Source organism: Rhamphochromis sp. 'chilingali' (genome assembly GCF_963969265.1).
Source record: "Rhamphochromis sp. 'chilingali' genome assembly, chromosome: 12".
NCBI lineage: Eukaryota > Metazoa > Chordata > Actinopteri > Cichliformes > Cichlidae > Rhamphochromis > Rhamphochromis sp. 'chilingali'.
Window position 1 is genome coordinate 15,824,380 of NC_137939.1, and position 17,075 is coordinate 15,841,454.

General features: G+C 42.5%; 1 protein-coding gene across 1 annotated transcript in view; it reads right to left on the minus strand.

Moving 5' to 3' along the window:
- The window catches only part of lamb2 (laminin, beta 2 (laminin S)), a 44,298-nt gene that overhangs the window by 2,120 nt on the left and 25,103 nt on the right, over window positions 1-17,075 (minus strand). Inside the window, exons 12-34 of the mRNA XM_080898947.1 lie at window positions 16,958-17,070; window positions 15,112-15,191; window positions 14,445-14,580; window positions 14,200-14,358; window positions 13,971-14,098; window positions 13,758-13,890; window positions 13,495-13,687; window positions 13,039-13,182; window positions 12,302-12,533; window positions 11,006-11,175; window positions 8,048-8,272; window positions 7,728-7,945; window positions 7,551-7,647; window positions 6,057-6,238; window positions 5,768-5,958; window positions 3,699-3,883; window positions 3,322-3,563; window positions 2,936-3,139; window positions 2,228-2,372; window positions 1,919-2,126; window positions 1,691-1,832; window positions 352-528; window positions 117-276 (exon numbers count right to left, since the gene is read on the minus strand). Coding sequence (XP_080755073.1) covers window positions 117-276; window positions 352-528; window positions 1,691-1,832; window positions 1,919-2,126; window positions 2,228-2,372; window positions 2,936-3,139; window positions 3,322-3,563; window positions 3,699-3,883; window positions 5,768-5,958; window positions 6,057-6,238; window positions 7,551-7,647; window positions 7,728-7,945; window positions 8,048-8,272; window positions 11,006-11,175; window positions 12,302-12,533; window positions 13,039-13,182; window positions 13,495-13,687; window positions 13,758-13,890; window positions 13,971-14,098; window positions 14,200-14,358; window positions 14,445-14,580; window positions 15,112-15,191; window positions 16,958-17,070 — 3,864 coding nt within the window. The remainder of the gene's footprint in view (window positions 1-116; window positions 277-351; window positions 529-1,690; window positions 1,833-1,918; window positions 2,127-2,227; window positions 2,373-2,935; window positions 3,140-3,321; window positions 3,564-3,698; window positions 3,884-5,767; window positions 5,959-6,056; window positions 6,239-7,550; window positions 7,648-7,727; window positions 7,946-8,047; window positions 8,273-11,005; window positions 11,176-12,301; window positions 12,534-13,038; window positions 13,183-13,494; window positions 13,688-13,757; window positions 13,891-13,970; window positions 14,099-14,199; window positions 14,359-14,444; window positions 14,581-15,111; window positions 15,192-16,957; window positions 17,071-17,075) is intronic.

Genomic DNA, 17,075 nt, shown 5'->3' on the forward strand with positions numbered 1-17,075 from the left:
GCCTACAAGTCAAGATTGACATAATTTAGACAAAATTTGATAAATGTATTGCATCAACTGTTTCTTTGCAACTATCTGCTTTTGTCCTCCAGACACTCACAGACATTAATAAGTACCTGCAAGCCTCTGTAGCTTTTTCTGGGCATCTTTCAGAAGTTCCTTGGCTTCATCTCTGAGTCTCTCTGCCCTTTTCTTGGCATCCTGCACAGCCTTGGCTTTAGTGTCAACCCGCTGCTGTACCTCATTGTATTTATCTGTCAACTGACCATCCAGAATCTGCGCAGAAAGACATCTTCTTTTATAACAGACATGTCTGGTTGTTATGAAGCACACACAAACACAAACACACACCTGCTTGGCTTCATTTGCCTTGTCCCGTGCCATGGTAGCTGTCTCTTCAGCTCGGGCAGCTGCCATGCTGTTGCTGGCACGTTTAGTCTTCAAGGCATTGATCTCACGTCTCAGTGTGTTGAGGCGGGCCACGGCATCATTAAGGTTCATCTCACCATCGGATGTTTCTGACTCAATCTGCGTAGAGTGGGTAAAAGAAGTAAAGTTCTTTCTGAATTGAAATTAACGTTATCTAACTGGGATAACTGTCATTATCCCTTATGTGCAAGTAATTTCTCTAAGCATGTTGATCAGCTTGCATATGTTTTGGTCCCTGAAATTTCACGAATAAAAAAAAAAGCCAAACAAAAAAACTCTTTTAATCTATGGTTATGTATTTTATAACCACTAGGGGGCAGCAGAAACATGCTATAAACAAAACACTGTGATATGTATATTTATCTTTTATAATTAGGGTCATTAAAATCTAGTTTAATTTTTTTATTTTGTTTTTGCCTGCTGAAAAAGGAAGCTGTCCAACAGACACAACTCTTAACTTCCTAAACTATATTTTTTTTATGTAAAATGCTTAAAGAAATAACCTGTTGTTCAGTTAAGCTCTACTGTGGCTCACAGCCACTGACCAGAGAGATTCTGCAACAACAAACAAAATAGCAGAAATATGACCTTTACGGAAGAAAACCTTTTAAACTTTTCTTTGGGACAAAGTCTGCAAAATTTTCAAACTTTCATTTTTGTTTTTATTTGGGCACTAAACATGAGGTTTTTGTGTTCTACTGACCACTAGAATGAAATTGCTTTAAGATAACTGTACATATAAGTGCACAAAGGCATTTGAAGTTTTCATCATCACCATATTTGTGCTTTGAAATGTGACTAGTGAGGAGCAGAAATGACTGTGAAACCAAGGCCACGGCTCTGCTCTTACATTAGAGACTTGTCACACAGTGGGCTCATCCCAAAGCGACGCTGTTTTATCATCTTTTTTGTCAGTAATGTTGAGCATCATTAATCAAATTAACATCATGTTGGATTCAGTAAGAATAACATTTAGCAAATGAGACCAGTATACCAGCGTGTGCATTATATCCATACAGATTATGTATGCAGCTAGCTAAAGAAGCTTGCTAATTAGCTGATAATTTAGCACTCAACCCCTTTCATCCATATACAGCAATTTTGGGCTCTAAAAAACTAACATGATGTTGGTCAAAATACTAACACTGAAACTTTAAAACTAGGAATCCAAAACCAATGAGTGATGTCACAGCGACTACATCCATCTTTTGTATACAGGCAATGCCCACAATATACATAAGTGTTATGAATTTTTGCTAACCTCTGTCAGCCGTTTTTTAGTCTCCCCGATGTCAGCTCTGGCTTTTGTTATGGCTTTCTCTGCTGAAGTCTGGGCATTCTTAGCATCCACCAAGGCCTGTTCCACTGTCTCTGCTGTCGTCTTCACCCCCTCAGCATGATGCCTTCACAACAATGAAGCGTTAATGACTGCAAGTAGCACAAATAACTCTATACCGATACATTATAATACAGTTTTAAATCTAACTACCTCGCCCTTTTGGCATCCAGCAGCAGTTGTTCGGCCTTGCGGACATCATCCTGCGTCTGCTGCAGGATGGCATCCACATTTGAAAGGCTGTGGACCCGCTCCTTGATTTCATCAGCGAGATGCTTGATTTGAATGGGTGAAGCTGGAATGGAGAGCTCCAACACACGGTTTGCCACTGCCTCAATACTATCTGGGTCTGCGCCTTCCTCTGAGAGAGATATATCAGGATTATTAGGAGGCTAGATTATCAGGTAACATCAATATTCAACAAGGTTTCAGTGATAAATAAATAAATCTTTTGAAGATTACGTGTGAGAAAGTCCCTGATCTGTTTGATGAGGTCTCTCAGGTCATTATTGGAACGCTCCACTTTGTTCTTGGTAGTGGCGGCTTTATCCAGAGCTGCCTTGGCTTTACCCTTAGCCTCCTCTGCCTGTGTTTTAGCCTCTGCCACCTGGATAAAGACACAAATGTTTATATCTTTGATAGGGAGATTTACAACTGCACTTATTACTGTGGGTGCAATCAAAATGTTTGGTTACTAGAGTAACCTCAATTCTCTGAAAATCAAGCGAAGTGTCTCACTATAGAAATCACCTTCTGCAAGCTCCTCACACTTCTGTCTGTTTCTCAACCTACTGAGCAAACTGGTCAGACACAGAACTGACCCAAGCTCTTAATGTTAATATTTGGGATAGGGATGCAAGCCTTGTGGCAGAGAAGGATGGTTAAAAATTCCTCCACATTGATGTGTCAGAGTGATAAAGTCATTCAACTACAAATAAAGCTTATACTTCCAGATACTGCTAGAAGTAATTCGTTCTTTGCAGGAATCCAGAGTCCTGTGAAAACCCGTTTCTCTCTCTCTCTCTCTCACACACACACACACACACACACACACACACACACACACACACACACACACACACACACACACACACACACACACACACACACACACACACACACACACACACACACACCATCTCATCTATAGATCTGCATATACTCTCATACCTTAGTAAAGAGTCCCTCCACTTCCTTCATAGCTTTGTTCAGCTCCCTCTCTGCATGTCTGGCTTTCTCCAGGGAACTGTCAGCTACTGCCACAGCACCGTTACAGTTCAGGCCTCCACAATGACGCTTCCCCTCATCATCACGGCAACCGGCACCCCCACAGGGGCTTTCTGCACAGGGGGCATCACCTGGGGCACCACAAACCTGTTGGTATGAATGCAAATGTAATTTCACTGGTATGGATATTGCAAGTATATGTGCAGGACTCAAGTACTCCTCTAATCCACAGTGGATAGAGCCTATGTCACCTACAAAATAAATATGAGTAAATATGAAACTATATGAGTGCAGACAGCTAAACAAGAACAATAAAGAATAAAACAAACCTTCTCGTTGAGCTTCTTCATGTCCAAGCCCTGTGTTTTGGTGTTGAGCTCTCCCAGAGCACGCTTGTTTGCAGCATTTTTACGGTTGAAGTCGTCTTTCTTTGCAGCAATGAGGCGTTCAGTGCGGCGGCGTGTGTCTGCAGACTGGCTGACTGTACTGGGTTTGGTGGTGGTTGATTCATTAGCCCGCCTCTCTGCATCGCGAGACCTGTTGTAGGAGCTAAGGATGCTGTCATACGCCCCTTTAAGAAACATATTAGATGAGATGCTGATGTTATTTCTGATTGGAGTGAAAAATGGGAGGTAGATGAATTATGCAAAAAATAATATTCTTAGATTTTATTAGACAGAAATTTAAATCAACACAGTTTTCTCACCTAAGAAGTTGGAGTTTTTAAGGATATCCAGCTGGTGGTGTAGCTGCTCTGAAGTGAGGTTAAGCTCTTTGGCCTCTCTTTCCAGAGCACTCAGCTCCTTGCTTGCCTCTGAGTTGCTGTCCTGCACGATGGTTAATTCTCCCTCAAGACTGTTTAAGGTGTCAGTGGTCTCACCAATCTGTGCTCTGGTGAGAAAGACAAACATCTGTAACATCTGTATCCACAGACAAATCTCAGTTTCTGAAAGTTGTTTTTTCTTCCCTGGTTTGCTGCATCAGTAAAAAAAAAAACAAAAAAACATCTTTACCCCTTCTGTAAATGATGAAGCCTTTGATACCTGACTAAAATCACTGTAGGATTTGTATATATAAAATATGTTTGGCTTGAAAATGTAATACATGTTGATAAGATTTCAAATCAAATCAAAAAAATGTCACGGTCCTGGGTCTTCAACTCTTACTCATTCCTTTGGATTTATGAAATGTTTACATTCAAGTTTTATATTAGTTAATGTTGAGTTTAGTATTCTCTAGCGCACCTGAGTTTGTTATTTCTAGTTCAAGGTTCTTGTTTTGTTACGTTAGTTCCCTTTCGTGTCCAGTCTGTTCCTAGTCTCATCTCTGTTTCTTGTCATCAGCGTCTCCTGTTGTAGTCTGTTTAGTCTCCATGCTTTGTTATCCTTTCTGTCTCCCTGCTCATGACCCCGTGTCTGTCTGCTTTCACTGTCTAATCAATCTAACACATCTGTAGTCCTGTCCCTGTATTTAGCCCTTCCTGTTCCCATAATCTTCTGTGTTTCATCGTTTTGTCTCCCCAGTCAGTCATATATCCATGTTTGTTTATCCCCAGTCCCTGTGTCACATTTTGCCAGCAATAAAGTTGTGATTTTGAGTTTAACATTCGTCTGCTGAGTCCTGAATTCTGGGTCCATTTCCAGCCAACCACATGCCTGCTTCACATGAGACAAACAAATGAGTAGGATGTATACTTCTCTCAATACACTTCAACTGATCAGGGCAAGTTCAACAGTGTATCTTATCATTATCTTTACTCACTTACTCTAACACTGGGGAACAGGATAAACAGTCAGATGAAGCTGGTTATTAATTTTGCTAAATTAATCCCATTTACCCCGGATGTTCACATAAAGGGTTGGTGTTGCCAGCATCTAACCAAGCGGTGTTTCGCAGCACATCCTTTCTTTCACAGAAAATGATCCCTGCCACGTACTCTGGAGACGTCAAATGGTGATTAAAAATCTATAAAGACCATAACTTACAAAAAAGCGCTGTTGTAAAAAGGGGAAGAGATGATCTTGAAATGGGAAACTGACTCTGGACCCAAATGGGAAAAAGTATAAGGAGGATTTAAACTTGTACGGTGTGCCTTAGACATTCTGCAGCACAGTTTAAAGGCGCACATCATCTTCATTGGTCTAAGGACAAGTTATCAAAAATTCATATAGAACTGGACCCTAAATATGACTGCAGAGGGGCCCCAGCCACACTAATGGACATGCTTTGGTTATCTCTATAGCAACATAGATTGTGTAATAAACTTTTTAGAGTTGTTCTAAAATATACACCGTATCGCTGTTCAAGACGTCCCATGATTGCCATCTCTTCTCCTGAGTAAATATGTTAATGATGTTTGATTATGTTGTTTTGCTATTTGATCTGGCAAAAGATATGATAAAAAGTCCTTGATCAAAAGGTTTTTTTATTTCTACTGCTGGTCCTGCATTTGAGAGCAGATGTTCCTAATATGGTCATCTCAGGCACACAACTCTATTTTGTGAGAAGAGAGGCTCCGCCCACCACTTTGCCAAACCTTCTGTTTACAGGTTGCTACCAGTCAGAATAATAATAAGGTGAAAGGAGCCAGAAATATTTAACTCAGACACAGGGTGGACTAAGGCACTCTGGACTGTGTGTCATGCTAAGCTATGAAAGTCGAGTCAAAGAATAAAACTATGGAGCTGGAACTGAGCATGATAAGGAAAGAAGGGTTTATGCTGAAACTATTAGCTAAGTTAAGCAATAAAATAACTGCAGATGAATCTGCTTTACCTAAGATCTTCAATAAGCTCCATTAGGGTAGTGACAGCTGCAGCAGTGGCATTGCGTGCAGTGACAATGTCCTGAGCTTGTGCCAGCTTCTCCTCCAGGTCTTTAAAGGCTTTCTCATAAGGTCCAATAAGCCCAGTGGTCTGAATCTCATGGGCACGCTCTGCAAGAGCCTTTGTGCGCGCTCCCAAGTCCTGGTAATGACAAGAAAGAGAAACAAAAGATTGGGGTTGACACCTAATCAATCAATGATTCAAGGATTAGATCCATCCTCCCTGCATTAAAGCTGAACCTGCACAATGCGATCCCAGTCCCCAAAACACTGGTGACAGGGCTGGCAGTTGGGGAACTGGCCAGAAAAGCCTCTGGCACACTGGTCACAGCGGACACCTGACACTCCCTGCTGACAAACGCAGTGGCCTGTCACTCGGTTGCACTGAGAGGTCTCAATCCCACGCCAGTTACAGTCACATGCTATAGGGGAGAAAATGAGAGGATAGTTAGTAGAGAACAACCGCAGGTAGTCTAGCAGCACCATATTAGCTTCTGTGAGTCTTCACCTGATGCTGGCTGAACACGGCACAGGAGAAGCTCTTATTTTCTTTCTCTACTTTCTTTAAGACACAAGAAGCTTTCTCTTGGCAGCCCTTCCAAACAAGCCATACTTAATCAGTCTTTTTCCAGTTCTACTGTCATGAACTTTAACGTTTAAAACACAAAGTCAGACTTCTAGAGTCTAAGAAAAAGCTCTTAGGTTTTTTGTAGTCTGTCTGAGAATTGTACAGTCTGGCCTTGGGCTGAATTTGTTGGAATGTCCATGCTGGGAAGAATGATAGCTTTCTTCACTGTTTTCTACTTGTGAACAAGTTTCTCTCTGTAGGATGATGAACTTCAAATAGTTTGGAAATGGTGTTATAACCCTTCCCTGGTTGATGGGCATGAAAAAAATTACTTCTCACAGATTAGTGATGATGTCATTCCTCCTTGTGGTAGCACACAGCTGGATGCTGCCGACCACCAAACTCCCAAAACATACATAACTGATACATAAGAATCTTTCAGCTGAATTTGAATTCAGAGAAGGTGTACGTTATTTTATACATAACTGCATATTAGCTTAAAACAATGCAAATGTACTCGTGTACAATATTGCATATAGCCCCACAAAATTTCCACAATAACAAAGAGCTTACTGCCAAAATCCAACCACACACCAAAGACAAGCTTAGTCACAAATCTCTACTATCACATTTTCTTTATAATGTCAATGTTTGTAATATTACTTTATGGTACAAAATTGTTATAAAAAGTTCAAGATTGCTTTCTGTAGGCTACAAATCACACGGATGCAACTGAGTAACCCCTGTCAAGGGTACAGCAGTGCCTAGAGGATGCAACAATACTTAAGAGGGTCTCTAAATCATAACGTTTACATTCTCAGACAGTATTCTGTGCTTGGGTCCTGCTGCTATTTTCCAAGTGTGCATTTGGAAGCGCACAGAGGTCCCAAAACAAAAGCTAGTGTGCCAAATGAAAATAGTGCAGGTGGATAAATAGTCTCCTTTTGTTGAGACCTGACTGACTAACCTGAGTGACTGTTGTCCAGTTATGGAATACATTTATTTTGAAACTCATTGTAACTAACAGCACTGTGTGCATGTGTTTATCATTCTGTAAGAATACTTTCTTGAGTGCAAACAATCTCAAAGCATGAGCAGCAAGAGTTCATCTCTTTAAATCATTTGGTCTCTTTAACACTGTTTTCTCATGTTCTTGTGTCTCACACCTCTGCACTGTGTCCTGGGGTCTCCCCAGAAGTTCTCCTGACAGTCTGTGCATGCCTTCCCTCCAAAGCCATCACGGCACTGACACTGACCAGAGAACTGCACGACAAAAAGAAATATGTCACACAAGCTCTGTATAGTGAAAGCATTCCCACTAAAAAACACAAAGTATTCCCTACCTCATTACACGCAGAAGTAACAGAGTTGTTAGGATCACAGCTGCATGGTTCACAGCCCCTCCCACTGGCCAGGTTCCAGTGGTTGGGGGCGCAGTGGTCGCACGCCAGACCTACGACATTTTGCAGACACTGGCACTGGCCTGTGGCCCGCTGGCACACGCAGTCCTCGCGCTCAATACACTGGCTGCGTTCAGTACCCAGGAAGTTACATGTGCACTCTGAAGGGGAAAAAAAGGCTAATTAAGATTTCTTTCGATTTCTGAAGTATCGCTAACGTGCAACACAGAGCTTTTTCTTTTCACAGTGAAAGTGATTCTCACTCCTGCAGTTTCGTCGGGAAGCATCCCCGAAATAGCCGCTCTTGCAGATGCCACAGTTGGGACCTTCAGTGTTGTAAAGGCACTTGTTACACTCTCCGGTCTGACTGTCACAGGCGTTCACGTCTGACATGTCTATGTTGTTGTTACACTGGCACGGCTGGCAGCGCCCTCCTGGCTGAGAGGGGTTACCGTAATAACCCGGGGCACATTCCTCACATCGGGCACCTAGGTTGGGAAAAAGAAGAAGAAATTGTCATTATTTATGGCCAGAGCAGAGAGGAAGAAGATATGATGGCAAAAATTGTTTTACATTTTACATTTTGTGCCGTGATTTTAGGATGAATGATCCGAGAAGAAGCAGGAAAGTATGAAATTCCAGTGTTAGAATCAGTAGACAATCTTGGTTTAAACAGTTATACGGCCCCTCATCATGAACAGATTCTCAAGTCCTTTCTACTAAAAGAAACCTGTTAGTCTAACACTTGGCTCAACCCATTTTTTAAAGCAAGGAAATGATTACATAAATCCAATATTTTACTAAAGCAGTCTGTTATGTAGCAGTTCTGTTACTTGCCATCACTCAAAAGTGTTTTGTTAACCAGTTTCATTAGTGAAGCATCTTTGTCCCCACATTCTTCTCTAGGACATCATACTACACCTGTGATCACATACATAATGGCTTATAATATTTACGTTCAGTGATTTTAGCATCATGCCTTCATCTGCTATGGTTTTCTGTTCTGTTTCTGTGCCTCTGCTGTGTTCCTGGTCTCATGTCCCTAGTGAAGGTTTGTTCTGTATTCTTGTTTTCCTTGTTTGTCTGTCGTGTGTTGTATGCTTGTCTTGGTTCTCTGTCACTACGTCGTCCCTATATTCCATGTCTAGTTACTTTTGTCTCTGTGCTCCATGTTTCCTCTGTTCCCGAGTCTGTCATGTTTCCACGTCTCAGTGTCTAGTCCATGTCTTTATGAATGTCTCATTTGTCCCAGCTGGGTTCCCACCTGTTCCCCCATCCTCTCGTTGTCCTGCTTGTGTATTTAAGCCCTGTGTTCGTCTCTGTCCGTTAGTTTCCCAGTTTCTGTGTGTTTTGGTTTGAGTTCATATTTCGAGTTCCTTGCTTTCGGTTTTGTTTTTTATATTTGTGAAGAATTATTTCAAGCAACAAAGCTGTTGTTTTCAGTTAAATTCCCATCTTTGAGTCCTGCGTTTTGGTCCTCATCCTGAATGAAGAACCTCAAGCTGTTTGCAGGTAAACTAGGTCTGGGTCATCGATTTCTCTTCCAACACCACAAAGACCCAAAACATACATCACTCCTGGTGTAGACTTGTTGAAAACCACAACAACTGCAGGCTGTTCAGCAAGAAAGGATGCAAAATCCACTATTAACATCACGGGGTGCTGATAATTTTGGCCATGGTAGTTGTTTTCTTTCTTTTTTTTTATATAAGTTTGTCTGTGTGCAAACTAAGATAGCATAAGCATCTAAAATAAAACTAGGATATTTGGAAATTCCTTTCTCTGTTTTAACAGAACTTGGGGAAATAATGAAAAAATAAAATTTTGATAGGTGGCCTAATAATTCTGTCCTAATCTGTAATATACTGTATTATGTCATCAACTACTGCTACACACAGCTTTGACAGTGTCTTCATAGATTATTAGCTGTCCCTTAAAAGTTGGACATCAAAGCCGAAATACTCGGCATACCTGAGCCAAGCAGGAACTGGAGCACAGAAGAAACTTAGAGAAAGAAAGAATGAGAATGTGGGGAGAGGTAAAGTCAAGCTGCACTGGCAGCACAGACACTGAAGTACAGAGAGGATTAGACGACAGCAAAGTTGGATGGAAGACAAGAATTAAGGAGAGAGGAGGTCAAAGGGAAGAAAAAACAGTGTGGAGCAGAAAGTGGGAGCTGTGGATATACAGAAATAATCTGCATTTTTAGGGCCTGCAGTGCTCCATTATGCTTTATCTATGGAGTAAATAAAATACAAATAAATGTGTTTATCTTGATTGTATGGCCATATTGCCACAATTACTAACACTTCTCAACATCATTAATTCACAGAAACAGATGAAACCTGCTCAAAACACAAAACTGACCCAGACTCACGCCCACATTACGCTTCCTTTGCACTTTAAAAGGTTTATTTTTGTAAGAACTGCTCAAAAACACTGAATCTGGGTCAGGCCCTTGTATTAGGAGCATTTTTACAGATGTGGTTCAAATGCTATTTCTACACTTCTAATGCAGTTTAAACTTCTAATTTCAGGCGCACAAAAATCACAGACAGTCACAGAAAAGGATTTGGCATTCTTTGAGCCAGGTCTCACTCAGGAGTGCACTGTGGCACAGCACCACTGATGGGAGGGGTGCTGAAGCCATGCATGGGTAGGAATGGTGGAGCGGAAAGTGAGGGTTGGTGGGAAGGGAGCAGGGTCAACCATCATTACTCACGCTTAAAAATGTTCGCCCCGGAGCGTTTAACAATCCCTGTGCCAGTAATACAGGGGAGGGAGGAAACGATAAAGGTTACCATTCACCAGAAGCCGCTGTCAAAGAATCATCCTTACCTCGTTTCAGTTACAGCCTCTGCCCTGTCTTAACTTGTGTTATCACTGTAGCTTGTAGATTGTAAGCACTGTTTCAGATTAATATCAATCATTGAGGTTATTCAAATCACAGGATATGCTACAAAATCCAAATCAGCTACAAAAACAATGCTGATGAAGCACAAGTGACATAAAATACTAATATTTCATGGTTATCTTTAAGTGACACAACTTACAGCTGAATATACATCAGATAAGTAGTATCACAAAGTATTTATACTGTGTGCAACTAAAGCTAGCACACACACATCTGGTCTCACCAGTCAGTGTCACGTGCTGAGGATGAGGAACAAACAGAAGTTAAGGTACAGAGACAGTAGGAGAGTGCACTGACTCAGGTTTACCTGTGTATCCTTGGTTGCAGTTGCAGATGATTTGTCTGTGACGGCTGTCCTGATAACAAGACACGGCAAAGTGGCGTCCGCTGTTGGGACCATCTGGGCAGGGGCACGGACGACACTGACCGCCGGATGCTGTGCCCAAAATTGGATTGCCATAGTAACCATTGGCGCACCTACAGAAATGACAAGCTGGGTGACTCGGGTGAACAGGTGTGCTTCTGTTACAGCAGTGTATATTGAATTTAAATGTGGCTAAAGTTTCAAATAGTGAATATGTAGCACATGTACAATAACCTCTGTGAGCTAAAAGCTCCAAATGTTCTCTTTCTTTAGGGGTTTTTCTCTGCAATGCTGATTCTGTTAGCTTAGCACATATTTCCTGGTACAGTCATCACTGCTTGTGTTGATGAGGAGGTGTTGCTAAAATGCACTGCAAATGTAAACAGTCAGTTTTGAACTGACTGGGATGCCCGGCGAGTATTTGAATGCCAGCTACAATAAGGAGTGTTCAAAGTGGTGGGATACATCCTGGACAGGCTGTCAATCTGTCACATGGCGAACGCAGAGACACAGACATCCACCCTCGCATTTACAACTACAGCCAAGGTAAAATCACCAGTTAATCTAGTGTGCTTCCTTAACATGCGTGAGGAGACTAGAGTACCCACACAACACAAGTCCACAAGAAAGGTGGATTGAACCCAGGATTATTGATTGATTGATAATACTTTATTCATCCCGAGGGAAATTGGGTTAAGGCTGCCAGCCTTGCCAGCGCCATCTTACCCATCTGACCAATTGCGGTGAGGCACCGGTGCTAACCACTGTGAAACAACGCAGTTTTACTCAAAGCCACTGTTCGCAGTAATGCCTTACAAAGTACGTCATCAAAGTGCTTTTTTGCTCTGATGTGTGAACCGTTAGCTTTCTTTTGTGTCTGAAGCTGTTTGTAGTGTTTCCTTTCATATTCTCTGGCTTCTTGCGTGGCCAGATGCCACTTTACACAATTTCCCCTAGGGATCAATAAAGTATTCTGATTCAGATTCACACTTAAATTTAATCTGTATATCTTTGGATTATTCATTTAAGATGGAATCAAAGTAAAAGAAAATCAATATTTTGTAAACCTATCCCTAAACGTTTAAGGCATCATTGGTGACAACTCCAGCACTAGCGCAGAGTCATAACTCTAACCCTATATTTTGCAAACATTTTCTTTTTTTGTCTAAACTTTTGAATAAAATCATCGTTGATGATCTCATCCACAAGATTCCAAGCAAACTAGTACTGTATCATCACCTCTCACACTTGTCCCCTCCAGTATTATCTCTGCAGCTGATGCAGGCGCCGGTCCTCTGGTCGCACTGGTCTGCATGCCCGTTACACTGGCAGGGTCGGCAGCTCGGGAAGCCCCAGTAACCCGACTGGCATCTGTCACAGCGCTGACCGAATGCTCCCGGACGGCACTGACACTGACCGGTAAACTTGTCACAAAGTCGGGTCACTGAGCCGTCCAAACTGCAACCGCAGGCTTGACAGAGAACAGACAGAGATTACAAGAGGAAATTAAAAAGGATGAGAGGGTTTTAGAAGGACATGATGGGAAAAGAAGAGGAGGTGGGAGAAAGAGTTGAACGTAGAAATAAGAAAAAGAGGCTTTGGGCATAGCAAAGTTGCACTGACAGGCAGTAGAGGGCGCCAGATGCATTGTACACAACTCATTAAAAGAACTGTAAATGTACAAGTACACAATTCAAGCTCACTACTCAACACCTGTAATGTTGCTGGTGTGAGTTGACAACAGGTTCCACTAAAGAGTGCTTCAGTAGTTCTTGACTTGTATGACACTTTAGTTTGTAAAGAGTCAGGCTATCTCATAATACTTTGCTTTTCCATCCCTACTAATGTTTAACTTCTCATCGCCACTAATGTTTAAACTTACTGAGGAAATGTTTAAACATTAGCAGCTGGGAAAAAATATGGAATGGACCTGCAGGAAAAATGAGAAAGGCCTGAGCTGGATCTGCACTTCTCACCTGTGCAGCCTGAGGGCCCAAAGCCATACATTCCTGGAGCACACTGGTCACAACGTCGACCAATCACATTGGGTCTGCAGCGACACTGGCCTCCCCGGACATCACACAGAGAGCTGATGGACCCCTGAGGGTCACAATTACAAGCTGGAGGACAGAGAAGCCCCAGCATCAAACCACCGGATCCAAACATGTATTATAAACAACGATCACAATGAGAGAAAAAGAGCAAAGAAGTGGAGCTAAAGTCACCCGTCTGGAGCGCATCTCGAAAATGATAAGATAAATAATGAGTGATTTAAGGCGTTTCTGAGAGTTGCATTTAACTTTAAGGAGGACAATAATGGTGTCATAAACAGTGTTAATTTCACTGATGTTGTCTGAGATCATGCAGGCTCCAGGAATATAAACATATAATCATAAAGTCATACAAACAGATAAGCTTTATTTGTAACTCACGCAGAGCTCCATCATTTATGATAGCGGACATGCTGCTTATCAGCTTGGCACAGGTGTCACTCATCAGTGGGCGCGTCACACTCTTTGCCCCGTCGTGACAGTGATACCGCTCATAGGTCTGCCTCCTGATGTTGGAGGCTGGATCTCCTGCATTGAACATCTCCATGGCGGAGTGCCGTGGCATCAATGCGATCTGGAGAAGAAGGATTTGTTAAAAAGGCAAGAAAACACCTCTTATTTTAGACAGCTGAAATGCGTCTCACAGAGTCCACAAGAAGGACGGCGTTGGCTGCTCCATTGAGGATACTGTTGGCATCCTGATAGCGTCTGAAGTCCAAGCGGAGGGTGTAAGTCACGTCTCTCTCCAGACACAAAGGCTGAAGAGGCACCACAAACCTGAGGAGAACGCAGGCAGCGCACAGTTACCGTACACCAGTACTGACACGCATCTGTGTGCAAATGTGTGAGTCACAGACCTTGCTGCAGCAGGCAGAGAGACAATGAGCCTGTCATCGTCGGGGATGGTGTTTCCACAAGGGCTGCTGGTAGGAATCGGCCCTGGACGGATCACCGTTACCTGCACCTCCTCCCAGTCCTGGGGCATCTGCATAGAAACATTGTGCATGGTAAGCATGTATTTGCGGACTCCTTTCATTTTCTGATGACACATGACACATGACACGGTACACGAACAGTCACATATACCTGCGCCTCATAGCGGATGAGCAAATCATATTCCATGGAGTAGGGAATGTCGCCAATACGGAACTCCAGTGTTCCACCTTCAGGTACCCGGGAAAACCCAAGACCTGTCCACATAGCAGGTCGGCCAGGCTGATGCTCCCTGATGTCCACCACACAGCCCTGAGAACATAAACACGGACGACATGCTTGTAGAGATTTCTTCTCACTAAAGAGCCTGACTACCAATGTGTGACGGCCTCACTCACCCGTCCCATTGTGGCGCTCTCAGCCTCATAAAGAAGGTGATCCAGAGCCATAAAGAAATATCCAGACTCCACCTGTGTACACTGGCGCCCTGTTATGTGACTGCGGCAGCGGCACTGACCGCTCTCTATGGAGCAGCTATGAATAACACATACATCTTGTCAAATCACTGCCATAACATAACTGCACCCATACCAGAAGATCTGTGATGCACAGTAGTACTTTGCTATTGTTTGGGATGTGATGGGAAGGTTTCATTACTATTTATGATGCTATTCATTAACTTTGTCCTGATGAGTTGGATGAAAAGTTAAGAGATGACAAGATTTATTACAAGTCATTATGCTGAAACTGCAGATGTGGTTACGCTTTGGCTAAGATGATTGTGTGTACCAAACATATCAAACAGAGCTGCAAAATAAGTATTCAGTGGCCCTAGTTCAGAAAATAAAGCACTACTGATTTTTCCTGTAGTTAAAGTTGACTCACAGAACTTCTAAGCTGGATCAGCATGGATCAGCTTGGATAAAAAGATTACATTTTTCCTTTTGCTTTTATCCCGCTGAGTACACCAGCTAGTATTTTGAGCAGACATCCATCTAACAATGGTTTTAAAAGGTCCTCTAAGCTGTAACAGACTCTGTTGACTCGACTCAGAGCTGCACTCACTGGTTGTCCAGTGCTCCTCCAATGTCACACTCGCAGTCTCTGCAGCCGTTCAGGTCATGGCTCAGTGCCCAGTGTTCTGGCTAGAAACACACGAGGACAGACAGAGGGCAGGTTGACTGATACAGACGAGCAGAGTAACCATGCAAAACACTACCACCATACACACTACTGTGTCCAGCTCTGTAGTCCAATAAAACAAGCTATGGGGCACCACTACTGCCCCGATGGTTTAACTTTACTTTGTCACACTGTCTTCTCGCTCAGAAAAAGCTAAATTGACAGTGTGCTACATGTTTTCGCAGTCAGCAGTTTCACTTTTTACTTTTATGTTTTGCCTGCTAAATGAATACTTTGTGGTTTCTCCATTAGAGTTACATAAAAAGTTGGTTATTGCTTATTGTGTGCTCTGGTTCCAGCCTCACATCCATCCCTCTGCGGTGACACAGAAGGATATGGATGAATGTGCATTCACCCTGATAATTTATAATATATAATAATATATAATTAAAGTTTCAAAGCAGTGACAGGGTGCTTAAAAATAGTTTTCCACTGAACATTAATGCTCCTAAAAGCAGGCTTGTAAAACAACAGGATCCACTTGTGGACCAGGTCCAGACCTGACCATTTAGGGCCTGCTGTAACCCACACCAACCGGACAAGCCACAAATCCCTGGGCTAAATTTAGACGCATGACCCAGGCAGGAGCACACATTCTTGCCTACACTATTCCTGGCTGAGTAGGGGGGTTTTGACAAGAGAACGAATTATAACAGGAAGCTGATCACCTTCTGGCCAGAGAGGGTGTGAGGAAATGTCAAACTTAATTTGATGCTGTTGTAATTAAACTGTATCAACTGTGATGTGAAATACAGCATGTAAAAAGGGGGAGGAGTGGTTTAAAAGAAAGAAGCAAACTAAGGAGGTCTGAGCTGTTGAGAGGGAACACACGGCTGTGAACGCTCTCAGCTGCCAAGTTACCTTTCAGGACCTTTGCTGCAGGTAATTCCCCTGTTCTCTGTCTCACCTCTAATGACTCTAACTATCAAATGAAGGCAAAATGGCAGCAAGATGTTACTATGTTACAACTATATCAAAGCATCGCTTACCACTTCACCACTCTGGCACATCAGCATGACATGACCTCATCCGGCAGGTTTATGCCCCATTTCGATGGTATAAATGATTTTTTGTTACATATATATATATATATTAAGTGCTTTGTTTTATTTTAAAAAATAAATTGTTTTTTAAAAATCGCTCTCTAGGAATATGAATCTGTACACCAACCAACTGTTGCTTGAACTTTAGTTTGTTTACACTTTTTAAACAGCTGGGTGTTCTTCAGATGTCTTCCAAACTTTTACTTCTGATCCAAAGTTAACCTAAATTGATTTATTTGGTTACCAGCTTGACCACTAGGACATTAAATCTGTAATCAATGGAAATTTGCTCAGTGGGTGAATATGAATTTCTGGCTATCACTTTTCAGCCAGATCTAGACATAAAGCCCAAGAATGACTGACCGGCTTTAGTCTGGAAAACACCTTTGTGGCGGGGCGTGGCCTGCGGTGTCGTGCAGGGAAGGCGGATCTTAAATATGGCACTGTGGTGGTTGTTGTTGGTGATGTGTGCGGCTGGTAGTAGGAGAGCTGCGACCGTGTGTTTAACAACAACTGTGAAATAAAGCATGCTGAAGAGCATTGACATGTCACCGGGTCTGGTTAATCACAACCTTCTATGGGTTACTGCTGTTTGTGGGGAAAGAGACAAAGAGGGAGTACATAAAATGAAAAATGAAGACATTTAAGATAAGTCTAAAACATTAAGTGCGTTTGTGACATCGTACCAGACACTGGTCACAGCTGCGTCCAGTGACAAGACGCTTGCAGAAGCAGTCTCCGCTGACTGGGTCACACTGGGAGCTACCTGACACTGTTCCTCTGGGGTCACACTGACAAGCTGGA